At 43.8% G+C, this 18,870-nt stretch overlaps 1 protein-coding gene across 1 annotated transcript in view; it reads left to right on the top strand.

Annotated features, from left to right (window-relative positions):
* Positions 1 to 18,870, top strand: part of LOC115314707 (Fanconi anemia group D2 protein) — a 36,648-nt gene that overhangs the window by 1,674 nt on the left and 16,104 nt on the right. The window contains exons 6-25 of the mRNA XM_042286887.1: positions 1,455 to 1,496; positions 1,655 to 1,715; positions 1,965 to 2,020; positions 2,179 to 2,251; positions 2,990 to 3,114; positions 3,899 to 3,986; positions 4,106 to 4,210; positions 4,418 to 4,497; positions 5,746 to 5,833; positions 5,942 to 5,977; positions 7,550 to 7,690; positions 9,221 to 9,355; positions 9,804 to 9,936; positions 10,360 to 10,466; positions 12,500 to 12,549; positions 13,621 to 13,680; positions 14,533 to 14,722; positions 15,910 to 15,989; positions 16,093 to 16,209; positions 18,026 to 18,242. Of these exons, the coding sequence (XP_042142821.1) occupies positions 1,455 to 1,496; positions 1,655 to 1,715; positions 1,965 to 2,020; positions 2,179 to 2,251; positions 2,990 to 3,114; positions 3,899 to 3,986; positions 4,106 to 4,210; positions 4,418 to 4,497; positions 5,746 to 5,833; positions 5,942 to 5,977; positions 7,550 to 7,690; positions 9,221 to 9,355; positions 9,804 to 9,936; positions 10,360 to 10,466; positions 12,500 to 12,549; positions 13,621 to 13,680; positions 14,533 to 14,722; positions 15,910 to 15,989; positions 16,093 to 16,209; positions 18,026 to 18,242 (1,984 nt within the window). The remainder of the gene's footprint in view (positions 1 to 1,454; positions 1,497 to 1,654; positions 1,716 to 1,964; positions 2,021 to 2,178; positions 2,252 to 2,989; positions 3,115 to 3,898; positions 3,987 to 4,105; positions 4,211 to 4,417; positions 4,498 to 5,745; positions 5,834 to 5,941; positions 5,978 to 7,549; positions 7,691 to 9,220; positions 9,356 to 9,803; positions 9,937 to 10,359; positions 10,467 to 12,499; positions 12,550 to 13,620; positions 13,681 to 14,532; positions 14,723 to 15,909; positions 15,990 to 16,092; positions 16,210 to 18,025; positions 18,243 to 18,870) is intronic.

Below are 18,870 nucleotides of genomic sequence, written 5' to 3'. Positions count from 1 at the left end.
TGAGGAAAAAAACACCTTGAGTGCTCCCATGCAGGTTTCAGTTTTGATTTTCTCCCTACCTCTTCCAACTGGGCTGTCGGTTTTATTTTTGCTTGTAGAGGAATGTTTGTGTCTTGTAATAACACCGATGGCATGTGGAAAGTTTTGTTCAGAAAACTTCTGTCTCGGGGTTTGCTCCTTTGTAATTCCAGAAAGGCGAATCCATGTCGTTCAACCTCTCGCTTTGTGGAAAACACGGAGGTCCAGAAATTAATACTAAACTAAATAAGAATGTCCCAGTTTCTAATAAAAAAAAAATGTTGGTTGAGGCCTCTTGAAAAGAGTGACCCCGGGGTGTGAGGCCGGGGTTGCCACTTTGCGTAGTACCTTGTCTCGGAAAATATTAGAGAAAAATATCCTCGGTTGGACGCTTGCAGACAAAGGGACATTGACACCCCCCAAATTTTTATTTTATTTTTCGCCAGGTGATCTATTATGGTGTCAGAAAACGACCCAATCTATATATTGCTACAGCGTAACATATATTTTTAATAAAGTAAAAAAACACAACTGCTCGAAACCGAAACCAAGACCAGACTGGGGAGGAAGAAGAAATATAGAGGACAAGAAAGATACCAAAAATCACGTAACTGTGCAACTTTTTTTTCTTTTTTTTTTTTCAATTAACATATTTGCAATTTTTTAAAAGCCACAAAAAATGGGTATCATATTTCCTGTCTATTTTTTTAGTATTGAGTGTGTGCCTTTGATGACCCACGACTTTGATTATCCTTGGTGGTTGTGTCTAAACCATAGAAAACGGCACGTGACCATGAAGAAGAAAGTGAGCGCGACTCAAACCTGCCAATTCTTAATCAAGATTTTCGGCTAGAAAAAAAAAAAAAAAGAATTTCGAGCCGCGAATTGTCTTGTGGGTAATTGGGCTCTCGTATGTCAGGTACGAATAAAAACTTTGGCGAGCATAAATATTAGCGGAAAACAAACAGCACAAGGACAAGGACAGAGTAGAAGGCGGTAGACACACACAGCGCTGTGTGTGTCTACCGCCTTCTACTCTGTCCTTGTCCTTGCGCTGTTTGTTTTCCGCTAATATGAATGAACAACTAGCCCAATCGTCAACACTACTGAGCATAAATACCCTGTCAGTGCCTCTATAATTTTGATCCCACAGATCAGTGTGTCTTCAATAAATAAATATACCTCATAAAAGCATGCTACAGTTCTCCATGCCACCAAAATTTGCGTTCGACATGCACCATATGACAGCACCACATGGTGGTCATTTGAAGCTTCACTAAATATCGGCATTTCAGAAAGTTTCTTTTGTGCCTGACTGAGAAAGCTCCCCTTCGCTTTTAGGCAAACTGTCACACTTCGATTTAATCGCCTGCTGCTCTCGACTTCCTGTTCTGTCGAATGATCCCGACCTTCGCTTTCGTCTTTTCCTTATACAGAATGAAGCTTGCACTCACTCCTACCAACCTGACTGGCAGTGGGTGAGTACTCACGTTTGAAGAGTCATTTGCCAGCGTACCGACGTTAGCAGACTTGGTTAAGCAACTTTTATAGTTGGAATGCCATCTGCTGCGATGGTTGACCTGTCTGTGAATTGCCAATGATATTTCAAAAAGCTGCCGAATCATTGTGTTTACAGCGGAAGAATGGTGCGGCAGGACAGCATCTTCCGCCTCTTGCTTCGAGTTCCGCCACTTCAGGTTGGTCTTTGCCTCGCCGTTTTACTGAGATCGTAAACATCTAGTATAAATAAATCGCATGAAACGAATCGCACTATGCGGAATGGTACGACCACGTGGTGCGGCTCATTCGTGCGAATGAGCCACGTGGATGAATTGTATGCACTCCGGTTGCACGAGCGAGACATAGTAATCAACGTTTTAGTCGTACAAGAAATTGGTTTCCCATGGGGCTTTACGCCGTTCACACTTGTCTTCGTTGATTTGCAGCGGAAGCTCAGCGAGTACCTCCTGGAGAAAATGGTTGAGACTGTTGTTACAGACGAGTGAGTGAGAGCCTACCGGGCTGTAGTCTTTTTGCGGCACGTGTGTCAAAACCTCCGGATCTCGCATCTAAAGTTTATTTGGGCCATCGTGGTGACTTATCTCCGTTGCAATGGCTTGGTGGCGCGTTAATATTAATGCTCGCCCCGAAATATTCTAGCACGCCTGACAACACTTACCACGTCCAAGTTCTGAACCAGTTCAGGTGGCTCGACGGCTTGGTTGGTACCAAGGTGAGCTTTACTCCACATCTAAGACTTGTTAGGAACTTAGTATTCATTAATACTCGAAAATATGCGATGCATACCTTTGTGTCAAAGCGGTCGGCCGAGCAGAGTGGCACTATCTACAGTGTGTCCCCCTAAAAACTTTTAGTATTTTTTTTTTTTCACCCCAAAAATAAATTATGCAACACCGAACGCTCGTTCTCAACCCAAACCTAGCGCCAGCGATTTGAGCCGGATGCCAAAATGTCAGAACTAGCCGTTATTTCATTCAAATGTTGTGCGATTTTCTGTAAATCGCTTTCCGTTTTCGGGAAATGAAATTCAGCTCCATGTATTCCAGAGCTCCTTCGGCCACCATTTTCCCATTGAAAATCTTAGAAAATCGCTTATAACTTTTGAATGAGATAACAATTAGTTCGGAAAATTTGGCATCTGGTTCGAAAATGAGCATTCAGTAATGCATATTTTTTTGTGATGAAAAAAAAAAAAAAAAAAAAAAAAAAAATCCATAAATATTTTTTTGGGGGCGGGGGGGGTTAAAGTTAAAGTTTATCTAGTTTATGTTAATTAGAGAATCTGGAATTGGGTTATATAGCATTGTATCTGTAAATACTGGAATGTAAATAAGAGGAGCGAACAAAAGATCTCATGCATGTCCGATCGGTGTTTTCAGTCTTGTGCTGCGGTCCTGGCGTATCCAAACCTGTTATGTTTGTGCTCTTATTAATTCTGGGCAATGTGCAGGAGTTTGCAGACAAGGTCTTCGAAGTGCTTCCGGTCGTCCCCTTGCATGTTCGCAAGGACGTGGTGTCGGCGTTGCCAGACATCCTCGAGGACTCGGAGCATGTCAATGCTGCGCTTAAACTGGGGTGAGTCGCCCACGTTGGCTTGGATCGCATCGAAGGCTAGTTGAAGTTCAGTGGAACAGTCGGCTGTCAAATCGTCACGCAAGCTTGCGTTGGGTGCTTGGTCGACGCGGCGGACACACCAGACATTAATGCCTATACAGGTTCAACCAGGAACTGTATGCAGTGTTGATGAAGGTATGAATTTCATAGGATTAACAAGCACCGTGTTTGTTCCCTCAAGTGCTCATTCCACCCTAGGCAGTTTAGCATTGTGCTCGTGTACCTTCCTTGACGCTCAACACAACTCGGGAGGAGAGCAGAGGGCTTTGTGCTTAGTCACAAAGCATTGCGACATGTTACAGCCTGTCAGCAACGGGATGAAAGCAGCAGGGAGGTTCTTCAGCTCTGCCGCCTTCAGCGCAAGCTTCCTACGCCTTGGCATCTTGTGAGCCTTGAGCATGCAAAGTAGGATGGAAAGCAACTCATCTTGTCAATATCAGCGCTGAGCGCAAGTTCGTCTGCTTCTTGCGCGGGGGTTGCAGGGACGTCAGAATGCCGAGCACCGATTGGCTCTGATTGGAAGGATATGCTAGCTGCTTCGAAGTCTACCCACTATCCTTCCAATGGGAGCCAATCACAGCTCGGCGTTTTGAGGTCGGCACAACCCCTGTGCGAGAAGCAGACAAACTTGCGCTCCGCACAGAAGCCGTTCACTACACTTTTTTCTCGAATGACCCGAAGGAACTGCTCAATTTTTTTAACGAAAATGTACAAAGGCTCGAACGAATACAAACGTCTCTTTCAGAACGCTGCTTACGGAGGACAAGGAACTGAGCTTGACCATTCTGGAGACTCTGAGTAACCTCAACGTTGATGCCGACATGGTGTCTGAGGTGGGCTCTCTCTCTTGAGCGGTGCTTGTCCTTTGCTGTTGGGGTGTTCAGTCTACTAAACTCGCGTGAAAAGATAACGATGGAGGGATCATTAAGCATCTTCTGCGGTCCTTCACCAGATTCGGAGCACCGTGATGGGGACCTTGAAGTCAGCCGAGCTCTCCCAACTGCCCATGATCGTCCGGTTCGTCCTCAGCAGCGTGTCCTCTCAGGAGGCACTGCAGGTGGGGATAAGAGCACCGTCTGTTTTGGGTGGGGGACGGGGTTACCTTTCTTTGCGAAAAAGTTAATAATATTTTAAAACCTAACAATGCCGATAGAGTGTATATCAACTGTTTATAATAAGGAAAAGAAATAAGTAACAATGCCAATAGAGCGTTTATAAGTGTTTGCAACAAAGAGGGAATAATTAAGTTGCCCTCCTGCCGCAGGTTGTGTCTCAGCTCCGAGCCAACCTGGACTTCCGAACCATCCTTCCGGCCGCACTTTCTTCAACCCAGAAGACCTTCAGGTTTGTTGGTAGAGTAAAGTTTCTTCACAATGGTGCCGTGGGCCTACCAAACTCTGGGGATGGGAGAGGGGTCGCTCGGTAAATTCTGCCCTAACGTTCGCGCCCGAACGTGCATCTGCCACATTGGTCTACAATGTTTAGCCATATGCTATAGATGGGTTTCCGGGTTTTCGCGGTTTGATTCGCTTTGAATTCGGTGGGGTGTTTTTTTTCGTGGTTTGTTTTTTCCCACCGATTCATTGTTTTCCTACGTAAGTTCTCCGTGTTGGACAAAAAAAGATCTGTGTTTTTCGAGACTTGTGCTGAAGAAAACAGGACAAGTGGAACTCACCAACCTCCAGGGAACATGTGCATAGACTAAAAATTCATGGCAAATTGCTAGGCAATTGTGTTGCATACGTGAAGCTTTTCAGCATCACAAATGTTTAGCGATACTCCGAGTTTCCAGACGCCAGGCGCCTACGTTCATGGCGCTCTTTATCAGATATCTTTTTGACGTATACCATGTGTGCACTTGATGGTTGTTCCTAGAATGAAGCCATACTACCGCTGATCGGGCTGATAAATCTGGCGATCTTCCACAGCCTTCCACATTCTCTAGCTTCTCTCCCTCAGTGCGCACAGATGGTGGAGCTCCTCCTCGCCCACCCTTCTGGTCACATGACCTCCCAGTTGACCAGTCAGCGTCGAGGACCTCACTCCTCCTCTCCCACCCATGAACCAATCACTTTTATCTGGACTTCAAGAAATTCCGAACACCTAGCCAAAGAATGTTTTGTGTTAATACTTGAAAATGTTCCCATTACCGGGGAAGGAAACTAAAGAAGGGGTTTGGTTTTTTAAAGGCTGACCTGCAAAACATTTGTCAAACGGTAAAAATCCTCGCTAGCCTTTCTATTTCCCCCTCTCCCACTCTTAACTTGAGGGCAGGGGGGGGCTAACTTGTATTCCGTATCAGCATAGGGTAAAACTGCATTTCTTCCCTGTGAAGATAGGGTATTGTTTTGGTGAATTATAGCTCCAATTCAGCGTATTAAGTTTTTTATTTTTTATTTTTTTATTTTGATAGAACCGGTTTGGGGGTTATTTTTCGGGCATTTTTCAAGATATACTGAAAATATGGAAGCCTAACTATGGCCGACCCGATTTGCCATCCTTGCGTAATTTCTCTATGATTCCAAATAAACCTATGTTTGCCAGGAAATCTGATTGCAATGGATGTTCACAATTGGGTTTTTCGGAGTGCAGCATGGAAAACGACTACGAACTCCTGACCATGACCGAGATCAAGAATGCGGTTCAGCTACAGCTGTTTCTGGGGGACGCCTGGGCTAAGGTGAGGTAGCCGCAAACGTAAGCAATATTACAGCTTCAGCTGCCCGACCATGTTTCTTTCTCTAAAGTCACCCTTTCTCGAAATGGAGTTAATCTTTCCGAATTTCAGGCCGTGGAGCGCGTCAAGGTGGCAGCAGACCACAAGGTGAGAGATCAATTTTCTAAGCTGTCCGGTGATCCTGAGATGGTGCCTGAGTAGGCAGCTGTTTGAGTTTGTTGTGAACTGTTTCTTTGTGGGTTTGCTAAAATAGACAGTTGGTTTGCTTTGTAAGAGCTGATGCAACATAATTGAGGCTGACAGCCTAGACAATTCGGAAGATGTGTACCCTCTGTCTTTCAAATTAACCAATTTTTTCTTTCTCGTACGATAGTATCCTATTTACGATAATCGTCAATAAGGTTACTTTTGCCTTCAATCATCCCAGCATAATAAAGCAACTTACCTATAGGTACTGACAGTCAGAACGGTAGGACATGTTTTTCTAACGCCCGTTCTCCAGCACGTGCTTTGTCACTTCCGACATGCTTTTTACCCTGAGCACGCGCTCAAAATCCACGAGACGCCGAAGCACTTTCAAAGGTGGAGAGCCTGCATTGGACGTGGGACTACGGAAGCTCCTTACCATTCTCACCTTGTCAGTTGCAGTAGGCTCGCAGTAATTAAAACCCTGATATTTCATACATCTGGTTAATTCAAACAAATTTCTAAATTTGGGTGGTCCCGCTACGTTTTTAGTGTATTTATAAGCCGCTTAATTCGAACGGCGTTTTCGTGCAAGTCATACTTGTTCTTGTGGCCCCGTTGAGTGCGCTTCTTTACGAGCACCGGTGTACTGTGGAGCAGCAATACCCGCGGAGCTCGCTTCGGCGGGTGTTGTTTCTCTGCAGTGCACCGGTGCTCTGCGAGAAGCGCACTCAACGGGGCTAAAGCAGGGGACACGTGAGCAATGAAAACGGGCGCCACGCGGCAGTTTCCATATCACCTTGCGCCGAGGCTGTGACGTGGTGGCGTGGCATAGGTCCACGTCATAGCGTCTGCGCAATTTGCTATGAAAATTGTTGCGCAATGCTTGTTTTTCTCACTCGTGTGTCCTCTGCTTAATATTCCACTATCGGCAGCTTTTTGTTTTGGCTAGATGAACGAGCTTAATTTTGTTTTGAGGTTTCATGTGTTGTTTAAACAGTTCACAAAAGACAACATTTTTGAGGGATGAACAAACCTATGTCATACATTTTAGTGATGTTTTATGTGTGCATACCTGCTTATGACTAGTAGGCCTGTGTAGAGCAAATCGTCAAATATCGGCTTTGTATGTGTAGCCATTCATATGGCAAGTCCTAATTTTATCTTGCATCTTATTTAAATGAATTTCAGATAATTCAAACAGAAGTTGTGGCTTTCTGGAGTTTTGATTAATGAGTCTACTGTAATATAGTACGCTGAAATAAGAAATGGCACAGGAGTGAGTTGCTGATAAATATATACTGGAAAATCATATAGACGGGAGAAGAAAATAAAAGGGACAGAATTTAGACGCTACTGCGGTCGTCCCCTTATTTGTTTCCACAACTCCGGGTTTTTCGGTACGGTACCTAGTAAACTTGCTTACCTAGATTTGACTGCCCTCCTTGTAAAGCAGTTGAAGAAGTGGAGCAAGGCACACAGTGTGCTGCGAAAAGGTTGCAAATGACGACATCTGCGGTTTTCTGCTCGCAGCCCCTGGACCTGCTCTTCCTCCTGCTGCTGCACAATGTATCGCCGAAACCGAAGACAGTCGAGGCCCTGCTTCGAGGGAAGGTTCGCTGCGGGCAGTTCACGCCGGCTTTGCTCGATGCCACCTTCGCCACTCATGCTCAGGTGACGCGTCCAGACTCGAAGTTGAGGTGCTGTTTGATTATTTGGACGTTTTCGGCCGAACTGTTACTCACCCCATAGAGTTAATGTATAACATTGAACGAAATTTCTTATGCCATAAAGCTTATTGCTCAATATTTTGGACGTCATTTGCGTGCTTTCCCCAATTTATAGCTACAAAACAGCTGCCGTGAGCTTAGTCGCTGCCATTTTGGTTGTTTTGATTTTGCCCTATAACCTCCATACCATGTCCTATGCAATGAACAAGCTGGGTTGAGGCTATAGTCCGGTTTTCCGGTTCCACTATAGCCAACATGGCCGCCGTCTGCCCATTTGTATGGTCCTTGCAGTTCTTCTCGTGGTCCGTGTTTTTCGAGTGTGACCGCGAGAAGAGCAGCCGTCTTCCGTTCTTGTGGTCTTTGAGTGCGAAGGTTTTTTTGCGGATAAGCTTAGTATTGAAGCAAGCTTAATGGACTAAAGGTTGTCTCTAAATAGTTCCAAATGGCACCAACAAAGGTGCTGACAAAGCGCAGCACCGTGATCAAACAGATCAACAAACAAATGAAAAGTGAACAATATTAGCGGAAGTTGCAAGAGAACTTAAAATTGACATCAAGCAACTGGAAAGTGGCTAATACGCAACGGAATATGCACGGAAATTTGATATCTTGCCTGAAATCGGTTTTTTGGACCGCTTGATCATTCGGACAATTTCGGGATCCCCTCCGTGTCCGAAAAATCGGTCGGCGGCTGTACGCACATATTATGAGAGACTGAAAGCACAAGTTTGCAGCGCATTCTGTGCGCTTGATTGAGTGAGCCGGCAATAATGGTCGTACAGAAAGACGACGAACGTCATGTTGTCACATTTTCGGCACTGCCTTACTGGCCCTGTCGTCTTTATAGCCAATAACGGTCACACAAAGGGACGACAAATGCCGTGTCATTTTTTTTACACTGCCCGTTTGACTTGCAGGTTTGCCTGCACCATTTTGTATGATGAAGCAAACTACAATAGAGTCTCCATCAATGAAACTTGCTTGTCTTCTGATAACTCTAATTTCTGGTAACTGGATGGATGAATTGCTCTACTCTTTATAATGGGCGGTAGCTTACGCCACCTAGCTTAAAAATATGATTCCTCCCCTTCTAAGCCAGAGCATTTTTGTAACTACGACCAGGCCGGGGGATAATCACCAGAATTTTCTTTAACAGATCAAACAAAATTGCTACCCCCCTCTCCCCCCACCTTCTCCCAACAGCGAAGGAGTCACTGATTCCGCTAAGCGGAACAGTCTTGCCCGGTCCCTCAGAGTTATTTCTGAGAGCCCACTCGCATATTCAGTCTTCATTACCGAAGAACTTGGAACTACCTAGTGACATCATGGGGGCTCTGAAGTGTTACGTAGTATTTCTGTCTCACTTGTCATTTCGTGCGCACGTCCGGTTCGTACCAACTAGTCCATCCACTTGTGAATTCGTAATTTGTGCGTTCGGCTCGGAGGCGTGAACTTGTCGGCGCGGTGGCGGCAGGTGGTGACGTCGTACAGTTCCACCGTGCTGCACCTGGCCCAAGTGCTCCTCTGGAGTCCCGAGCCCCAGGTGCTCAAGTTTGGTGCTCATCTCTACCAGCACATGTTTGTCTGCTTCGAGGGAAGCACCCGACAGGTATGCGGAAACGTTAGGGAAACAGAACGTAGTCCTACGTATAGAGCCATTAAGTCGGCCACACTTTAGAGCAGGGGTTCCGAAACTTCTCAACCTCGAGGAACCCTTTTCGAGGCTCCTCTCTCTGAGTTCCCCATATTATCAGACATATTCAGTTTCGCTCCAGAGTAAAATTATACTTTACAAGACTCACCTGCACCAAACATTGTTTCGTTTCCCGTACTGTCGCATGTCGTCGCGCGTCGTTATGATGGGAACCTACCATGAGTAAGATTTTAAAGCAAGGCTTTGCTAAAGGGGGTTTTAATTTGTGCGGAACTAGCTTTCGGTGAAATGCTTAGGTCACCTCACGAGGCTGAAGTCGTGTGATCGCTGAAAGGTGTTCGGTCGGCGACGGAAGGTAGGCGGGGTCTACGACATTCGGGGCGACGTTTTGACTTGCTTTCAGGAGGCCGTGGTGAACCTGGTGACTCATGTCGGAAGCGGGGTGCAAGCGCAGATGAACGCCGCGCTCGACTGCCTCGTCGACCTTGCCCACCGGCATACTGTGCTAATGGCACCTTTTGGCGCTTTCTTCAAGGCATGTCCCGAAATGTTTTTCTTTACTTCAGTATTGATCCAGTGCCGGCAAAGCTAATGAGACGACGTGTCGCATTGATTGGGTAATAAGAATGGCTAATATTATCTTGGAAGTGATCGTCCTACGATTTTCAGTGTCTAGTGATCTCACAATCTAATTGGTTGTGTTTTGATTGTAAATATAATTAAAATTTTAATTGATCTTTTTTTTTTTTTTGTGACATTGCAAAGAAGTGTTATATGCTGTCCAGCTTGTCTTATGCTATTTGTACGTTCTTTACTTTTAGATCTCGAGAAAATGAGTTGTTATTAAGATTGCCGTTACAGATGCAGAAGGATTCAGATGAGTGAACACATAATTGATAGTGTACTTGAAGCGTTTGTGTCCCGTAGTGTCGCATGATGGTGGGCATTTGTAATGCAGGGGATGCTGGATTTTCTGCGCAACCTGTCCCTGTGCCAGATTCGAACGCTCTTCTTAGTGATTGCGCTCATTGCCTACCAGGGTGGCCAACAAGGTGCCATGTTTCAGGTAGGACTCAGCCTCATATGCCTTTTTATTGTCCAAACTCTAGCTTGAATTAAACTTTCAATTTGTGGAAACTTTGCAGGGGATGGGGATGTGAATGTGCCAAGTCACAGTTGCAATTCGTGTGGTCGGGTGGGAGATAATTTTAAGCAATAACGAAGAGTGTAAGCTCACAGCTGGTGGTTGTTACATGTCGTATAGCTGGTTGATTTGAAACTATGTTTCGGTCTCGGGCTCGAGTTTGACCTTGAAGAAGGCTCTGGATGCAGAACAAACTTAAGGAGGGACATGGGCCTAAATTTAAAATTTCTTTTGACAAAAAGTTTACTTTTCAATTTTGAGGTTTTCGGTTTTAGAAACCAATTATACACCCTTACACAAAATTTGATAACCTTATGCCAAATAGTTGCATTGATATGAAATATTTTGAACACACTGTGAGGCAGTAACAAAGTGAAGGAGTTCAATGTTTGAATGCAATTTTCTCAGTTCCACCTTTTGCTGCAAATTTCATACGAAGGAATTTTTTGTTCTAAGGTAAAAGTATTCTGATACGCACCACGATCAAGATGTTTCTGAACTGACATTTACTGGGGAATCGGGCTACCTACTTTATTTTGTTTTAAGTTAAGGTCCTCGTTGAGAAAAAAAACTATGTTTTCAAAAATTGACTTAGGACAGATATGCATCTCATATTTTAAGGTAATCACTCTTCCTGAAATATTAACATTTTAGTTATGAAAACTAGATAGCCCTTAAGCCCCCCCCCCCCCCCCCCCCCCCTCTTATATTCAAGCAGTCAGAATGGTGCTTAATAGCTTCATTTGCATATCATAGATTTTTTAACGAAGAGTGAAACATCTTCTCATGAGGGTATGTAAATTTGTCCTAGAGAGCTGAAAGTTTGCACAGTACACCTACATCTGACAATAAATCTCCCCTGCAAATTTCATTCTGATCACTTGAGTAGTTCAGAAGTTAAATCTCTAGCCAATGTCCCCCCTTAACACTTTCTTGTGTGTTTTACACTTTAGTAGCACTGTAAGGATGTTAAATAAATTATTAAACCACTTCTACTTTAATCTTGTTCTGACACTTTAGTGTTTTACTTGATTTGCTTCAATTATGCTACATTTGAAAGTGGAGAACGAAAATACAATTTTATCAGTTTAAGTCCTGCTCGTTTCTGTTTAGCCTTTAGAAATCATTAGTGATGATATTTTAGGGTTGCTGTTGGAGGGGGGCTTATGACGAATGCATTGAAGGGGATGTCATCGCAAAGCCAGCGTCACCTCTATGAAAGCATCTCTCTCTTGTCTAGTCTTTCTTCTCGCAGAAAAATATCTTGTTTATTTCACAAGATTCATCACTCTAACCCGGCAGCTCATAGAACATTATTTTCAGAACCATGTTACATATCATCGCGCATAGATGACCAACTAAAATTAGGCATCCCTCATTGTAGCACCTCTATTTTCAATGCTTCTTTTCTTCCCCAGACATCCATTGATTGGAATCACCTTCCGGCATCAATAGTTTTAATACCTGACGGCACTGCTTTTAAAGCGCCGTTCCCACTCTTGCGATTGAGCAAGACCGAGAGAGACCAGACTGGTTTTTAAGCCTTTTGCGACTTCTTAGGACCGGATGCGCTGCAGCGCGGAGCTGGTCCTAAGAGATTGCAACAGGCTTAAAAACCGGTCTGGTCTCTCTCGGTGGTACTCGGTTGCAAGAGTGTGAACGGGCCTTAAACTGCTATTACTATTTTTTTTTATATTATGTTCTTTAGCAATGCTTATACTTTTTTTTGCTTTGTTTATTTTTGTATTGATGCATTTCTTGCCTTGTTTATTGACATTAATGTGTTGTTGCCTTGTTAGCATTGTATTCTTGTATAACTAACCCACTCCTTTCTGTAATGCCTACGGGTCCTAAGAGTTATTGGAGTTATATTTGAGTTACATTGCCAATGGAATATCACATTTATTGACTGTGAACTTCCTTGATGGCAAACATTACTCCTAATTTCATTTCAGGATGAACTGCACATGATGATACGTAAAATGCTGACCCGGTTCTGTCCCAAGTGAGCTTGAATTTATTGTACACCTTCTCCTGTTGACTTTTCCCTGTGATGTTTGCTACCTACTTGCAGCATATGTATATAGACATTTTGTACAAGGTTTTTTTTTTAAGCTTTACAGATTTGTTTAAAAAAAAGACGTGAAAGCTACACTTATGCGGTATGTATAGATGAGTTATGTGGCCAGGGGGACATTGTATAGGGGGCTAATCATAATGATCAGTCAACTAATTAAGTATAATTTGGTAATTAACAATTAAGTTAGTGAAAATATACATATGGTTAAATTAAAGACTTGCTAAGCATCATCGAAAACCAGTAAATCAACCCTTTAGGAAGATATGACAGGGGCAGCATTTTACGGCGTTCTGCAAAAATGCTTGATTTAGACACGTTTCTAGGTTTTGATTTTTTATCGGAGCGCACCTTTGTGCCCGCAATCCTGCTCCCCGGTGGTCGCGGCACGAGGCCATCCCCCTCGCTTTTCTCGCAGGATGGAGAGAAGTAGGGTGCACGTGTGTTGCGCGTCTTAGCCACTGGGGGGGCAGGACCGTGGGCACATAGATGCACTCCAATAAGAAACCGAAACCAAGAAACGCATCCAAATAAAGCGTTTTTACGGAACGCCATAAAATGCTGCCTCTGAATTATATTATTCTAAAAAGAGTTGATTTAGTGGTTTTCAATGAAGCTTAGCAAGTTTTTAATTGGAACAATATTATATTTTGACTAATTAAAAAGTTAATTAACAAATTTTACTTAATTAGCCGACTGATCGTTACGATTAAGTCTCCTATACTGTGTCCCTGTGGCCATGTAACTCGCAGTTACAAACTGCATAAGTGTAGCTTTCACCGCTTTTTTTAAACAAATCTGTAAAGCTTAAAAAAAATCACCCGTATACCATGTCAATAACGGCCAATTTGCCCTAATAATTTAAGGATTAATTGAGTTCTAGATATTCCAATTTGATATGCATTTGATATTTTTGTGGTTGTATACAGCTCTTTCCAGATTGTGCTCACACGGTTGTGGCTCTTTTGTGAGAATTGACGCCAAGTCACTCTTTTTCAGGTCAAAAAGGATAGGTGTTGTCGGAGCCCTGATGACAGTCAAGGCCATGGCAGCATCCAAGTGAGTGATGTGACAGTTTAACCTTTAATCAATCTCATTCACTGTCATTCCCCTTATTGTTTTATAGGAATGATCATTGGTCATACCACTAGCGACTCAAGAATCATTCCTGTTCTCGTGCTGTTAGTGATGCGAGAATTACACCAATTTTCCTCTTCCCGCTTGTGGTCTTGTACTGACTTATACGCTTCACACGACAGAAGACACTGTACCAGTCAGCATCGGTGTCATGGCAATGATAATTGGTCATATTGCTAGTGATACGAGAATCATTCTTGTTTTCATACTGCTAGTCATACGAGCATGACACTTAAATTTCTGGGGCTGCTGGGTTTTGCTAGCAAGGATGGAAGAACAGAGCAGAAAAGGATGACAATCACTACTAAGAGGAGGTTAGAAGGTTGGTGGAAATTATGTAGGGAAAATTGAACAGAGTACAACTAACTAGCAGAGCCGGGGGACAGGCAGGACAGAGGAACATCAGGACCCCTTCCCATGTGGGCCAAAGCCTCAACCCTGTCTCCCAGTGGGTTTGATGTTGGTGTTATGCCGACAAGGTTTGACCAGAGAAAAATCGGAGTTTCCCCAGACGGGGGGGAGCGGAGAAGGTGGGAATCTGAGTGTTTCTAGTTTCCTTGTCCCATCCCCCAAAGGTTGTCTTGGGGATATCCCGCACTGATAATAATTTAAAAAAATGCAGGGAGAAAAAAAAAAAAAAATTAATGTTTTAGTTTTTAGGTTAGGTGGGTCAAGCTACCGTCCGTTATAAGGGGTATGGCCGTTAACATCCATTCATCCATCTGTGCATCCGTTTTCTGTATGTGGACTTGTATTGACTGGCACACCTCGCAGGCCAGAGGACAGCCTCGACCAATCAGCATCAGTATCATCCGCGACGACTCCCCCCGAAACGGTGAAAGAGGCAATCGAACTTCTTGAGCTGGTTCGCTCTTCCACGTCGTCGTCTCCGCGCGCCCTTGCCCTCTTCTACGACGAGCTCAGTCGGATCGTCATCCGCGGTGGGCTTGACAGCCGCATCGAGGTGTGTTGACCGAATCGCTTGTTTTATGCTCCTTATTGCTCCTCCTAATGAGCTCTTTATATGTACTACGTCATCACATTCTGCAAATCCTTGTAAGAGAATTGCGTGGGAATGCCGGCTTCTGGGAGGATGATTGCTTTCTCATTCGACAGTTGTAGCACACTGCAGCTATGGGAATCTATTAGGGAGGGACACTACCTGGGAATGTCAACTTTTATACTGCTCACTCAATCGGCGTGATAATTGCAGGTGGTGTTTGTAGCCATATAAAAGGAGGGCACGCAAAGTTTCAGCCCTGTGAACCAATTTAGTAGGCACAATACCCCCAGAACGTAGCTTTGCATGGAATCTGTTCAATGAATCTATCGTTGAGAAATGGTGTTAATAACCACATATTTTTCTGGTGGAATGCATACTGGAATACCTGTTGCCAGTTACCATGAAAGGAAATTTCAGAACATATGCATTTTTCAGATAGAAAAAAAAAGTATGAAAATTTTTGTCACATTTGCCAAGTTTTGCAAATTATAATTTTTCATAAAAAAGGAACATGAAATTGCAAAATCTAAGCTCATAGTAATCGGCTCTTTAAAACTTTGGCATATAAGCTGCAAGTATTAAGTCTCTATAGTTTCACAGTGGAACAATAGTTTTATTAAGACGGGATTTGCCGCCAAACAGATGAACTTAGAAAAATGCGTTCAAAGTGCTCAAACCTCTACCCTTTCTTTAGCATCGGTGGACCAAAAATAATTTATAAAAAAAATAACTATTCTGTGTAAACATAAAACTTCTTGTGAATACTCTCTAGATGTTGGTGGATGTAAATATGGCATTTTTCAAAATCAACTTTTTTTGCAGAAATGTTTTTTTTTCTAGTTAGTGTCCCCCCTTAATGCTTTCCTTTGAGATGATGACGCATATTTCCCAAAGTTTGAGTTCAAGTGACTTGCAAAGTCTGGTTAGTGTATTGGAGCTTTTAATTACGCAGATTGGAAAGTCTGTAGGCTTTTAGCTGCCCCAGTTCAAAATGCACTAACGTCTAAAAGCTAAAGTACATACTCAAGTAGCGTACCCGATTGGAGGGAATGGTGAACTAAGTACGACATATGTCAGAGGTGCAGTGTCAGTACTCATTTGAGCTGTCTCTATAAGCATTAATGCATTTTTCCCCATTTGTTTTTCAGACATGGATTGGAGACACCATCATAACAGACTTCCAGGACGACTACGTCGTCGACGTCACGCGGGGCGAAAAGGAACCGAGGTGAGTTTTGTCGCACTTCCGATCGCGGCTCACCTTTTCGCTGGTCGCAGCGCTGCGCCGAGCATTACTTCCGAAGTTCATCGTGCTGTTCCTGTCTCTAAAGGGAGCCGTTCCAGCAAGAACTGCTCTTCAGCCTGGACGATCTGCCAGACGGCGCCATTGCGCTGAATCTGTGTCCCCTCCTGCTGAAGGAGAAAAACGAAGTCAAGGGAAAACGAAAGTGAGCGACCGTGTTTTAATCAAATTACTAGTCACGTGCCAATAGTACACTTTGAGTTCGAAGCGATTTTAAGCGAATACTAGCAATTTTGGCCGAATATTTGCGAACTGAATATAGAATAATTTCTTGAGGTCTTTCACTACCGTGCACCACGCTTAAACAAAAATTCAGCTGAACTTGTGAGGCTTGTTTTTATTCATATTAAAAATAGCGCAAAAGAGACGGGACAAAAAGACGAAGAAGCACACAGGACAAACGCTAACTGGCAACTAAACTTTATTGAAAGCTTCCAACTTTGCTATCGCCATGCACGCGCTTAGTCTCGTTCAACAGAGACAGGGCGTAGCGCCAAATCCGCACAATCATACCGCCCACCGCCTGTTCCAAAAGTCAGCAAAACAGCTACATCACCCCGCCGCACAATCCGAACGAGAAGAGAATAGAAAAAACGCCGCGTTAATATTGTCAAGATAGATAGTGTTAATGAAATGGTACTCTTTCTGCTGCATATACACCGATGCGACGCTTATGCAAACGTCTTTGTCACAATCACGTATTTTCGCTGCCTCCAGCAACTCACGTTCCCTCCTTCCTTTGTTTCGTCCCTCCACCTTCGCACCGTCCAGCTTGGGGGAACAACCACAAGCTTGTTTCTAACCTTCCACTTATCCACTTCTAAGCTCAGTTCATTGTAATGTAATTATAGAAACTGTGGCATGTAAACGACAGATTTTGTTGCAGCTATTTTAATCGAAGGGATGCATAAATCTGCTTGCTATATGCAAATACTCTTTCTTCTACTTCAAATTTCACCACAAAAAACAACCAAGAATGATGAATGCAAGCTGACAAGACATCGCTGTTTAGGATATACTCTTGCATGATTGGAGTGAGTTAACCCCGCCACGCTTATCACCCTGCACAGGTGCTTGGTGAGAAGCGCAATCAATGGGGCCAACTTGCCGCAAACAGCACTTCGAAAAGCATGAATGTCGCAGTTCACCTCGAAGTGAATATCAAATAGAGTACTAATCAAACATTCGTGCAACACTACAAAAAATTACTCTTATTTCTTTCGGCGATGCATGAAAAACAGTTGTTGAAATAAGTGTCTTGGTTGTCTTTTTTTTTTCGTTGAAAGTTACTGTGAATTGGTGCGGTCATTCGCGATACCTTGTTTGCAGTGTCATTGTTTGGTTTAAAAGTTTTTCTGTCTCTGAATTTGTCCTTTCTTGTTAGTCTTCGACGCCTCAGGATACAGTTGGGGCATTGGTTTTTCCATATTTTCCCTCTTAGTATGGTAAAACTTAAGCTACAAAAAAAGTTAAGTTTTACTCCATCAGTATCTTACAATATGTCAGTCCTTTGAATACTTGTCGGCATTGTCAGCTTCCATCAACCTTCTTGAATATTTGCCTTGTAGAAGAAGGAAAGCAAAGACTCTCTGCTTTAATGGTATTTGTAACAGAGTGGTATAGAGATGCCTTCCTTGAAATAAGTGTAACATTACGAAAGAGCGTCACAAGAAAACATTATTACAGCCACTAGATTGAGTTGGCTTACATCCCACTAATTATTTATTATTATTAAATAATAATTATACTTAGAAAAATATGTGTATCCTTCCACTGTACACACTGTGTCTTCTGACTTTATCCATAAGATTGAGTTTGGTTTAAATTTTGTAGTGGTGTAGCACGGTTAAACACTGGTTCAATTAAGATTTTTTAATTTTTTTTTAATTGACTTTGCTATTTTATTGAGCGGTTCTTCTGCAACAAGCATTGTGAACATTTCTGGATGCCGACGCCTGCAGGCACATCTCCCTGCTGACGCTGAGCCCGCTGTTCCGTTTGCTTCGTATCACCGAGCAAATGCTCAACGGGGAAACCCTGGAAGGCATCGACGCTCTCCTGGGATGCCCCGTGCGGATGCCCGCATCGAGCGTCTGCGATTCTTTCCACAGCCTGAGCACGGAACACCGTCAAGTCGTGGTGGCGTCTGCGTTTCACTGCGTCAACTGGTTCAGAGAGGTGATGCGAATGCCCTCTCGCTTCGTCATCCTTTCGCTTCGTCGTTGTCATGCTCTCTCGCGTAGTCCGGTTAGGAAACTCTGTCGACTTTTCCATGCAACGCTGTCGGAGTTATCGCGGCTTCCTCAGCGCCGAAGGCCTGACCCGAACGTTCTTCTTCCTTTCCACTTCAGCAGTGCTAACGCCAGATCTAGGCAGGAATAAATTGACTTCCAGCTGACATGGAGTGCAACTCGCGCCCTCTAGCCGACTGGTGGCAGCTGAAAAAATCCGCCTGGTCCAATATTCGATCCCATGACCTCTCCAAGGCTAGCGGAGCGCTCTACCAATTGAGCTAACCAGGAGCTGGCAGTCAGTAGAGCAAACGGATGTTCCGATTGCCGCCAGTCTTGATCGTAGCCACCGCACGGACAATATCTGTCGTTAATGATTTTTTATAATGAGTTTTAGGGGAAGTCTCAGAAGCAGAGAAGATGCGTGAATCTTGTCCACCTTAGGGACTCCCCCTAAAACTCGTTATGTCTAACCATTTCTACGAGGGGAGGTGATAAATTAACTTGTTTCCTTTTTTTAGAGCGCAGCTCTTAGGGGCCCGTTTCCAGCCTGAGCAGCGTCGGCGTCTCCGTCG

The sequence above is a fragment of the Ixodes scapularis genome, unplaced genomic scaffold (assembly GCF_016920785.2).
Source record: "Ixodes scapularis isolate PalLabHiFi unplaced genomic scaffold, ASM1692078v2 PGA_scaffold8__174_contigs__length_109621045, whole genome shotgun sequence".
Classification (NCBI taxonomy): domain Eukaryota; kingdom Metazoa; phylum Arthropoda; class Arachnida; order Ixodida; family Ixodidae; genus Ixodes; species Ixodes scapularis.
Note: the sequence above shows the minus strand (reverse complement) of the source record. Positions and strands in the feature narration are given on the sequence as shown.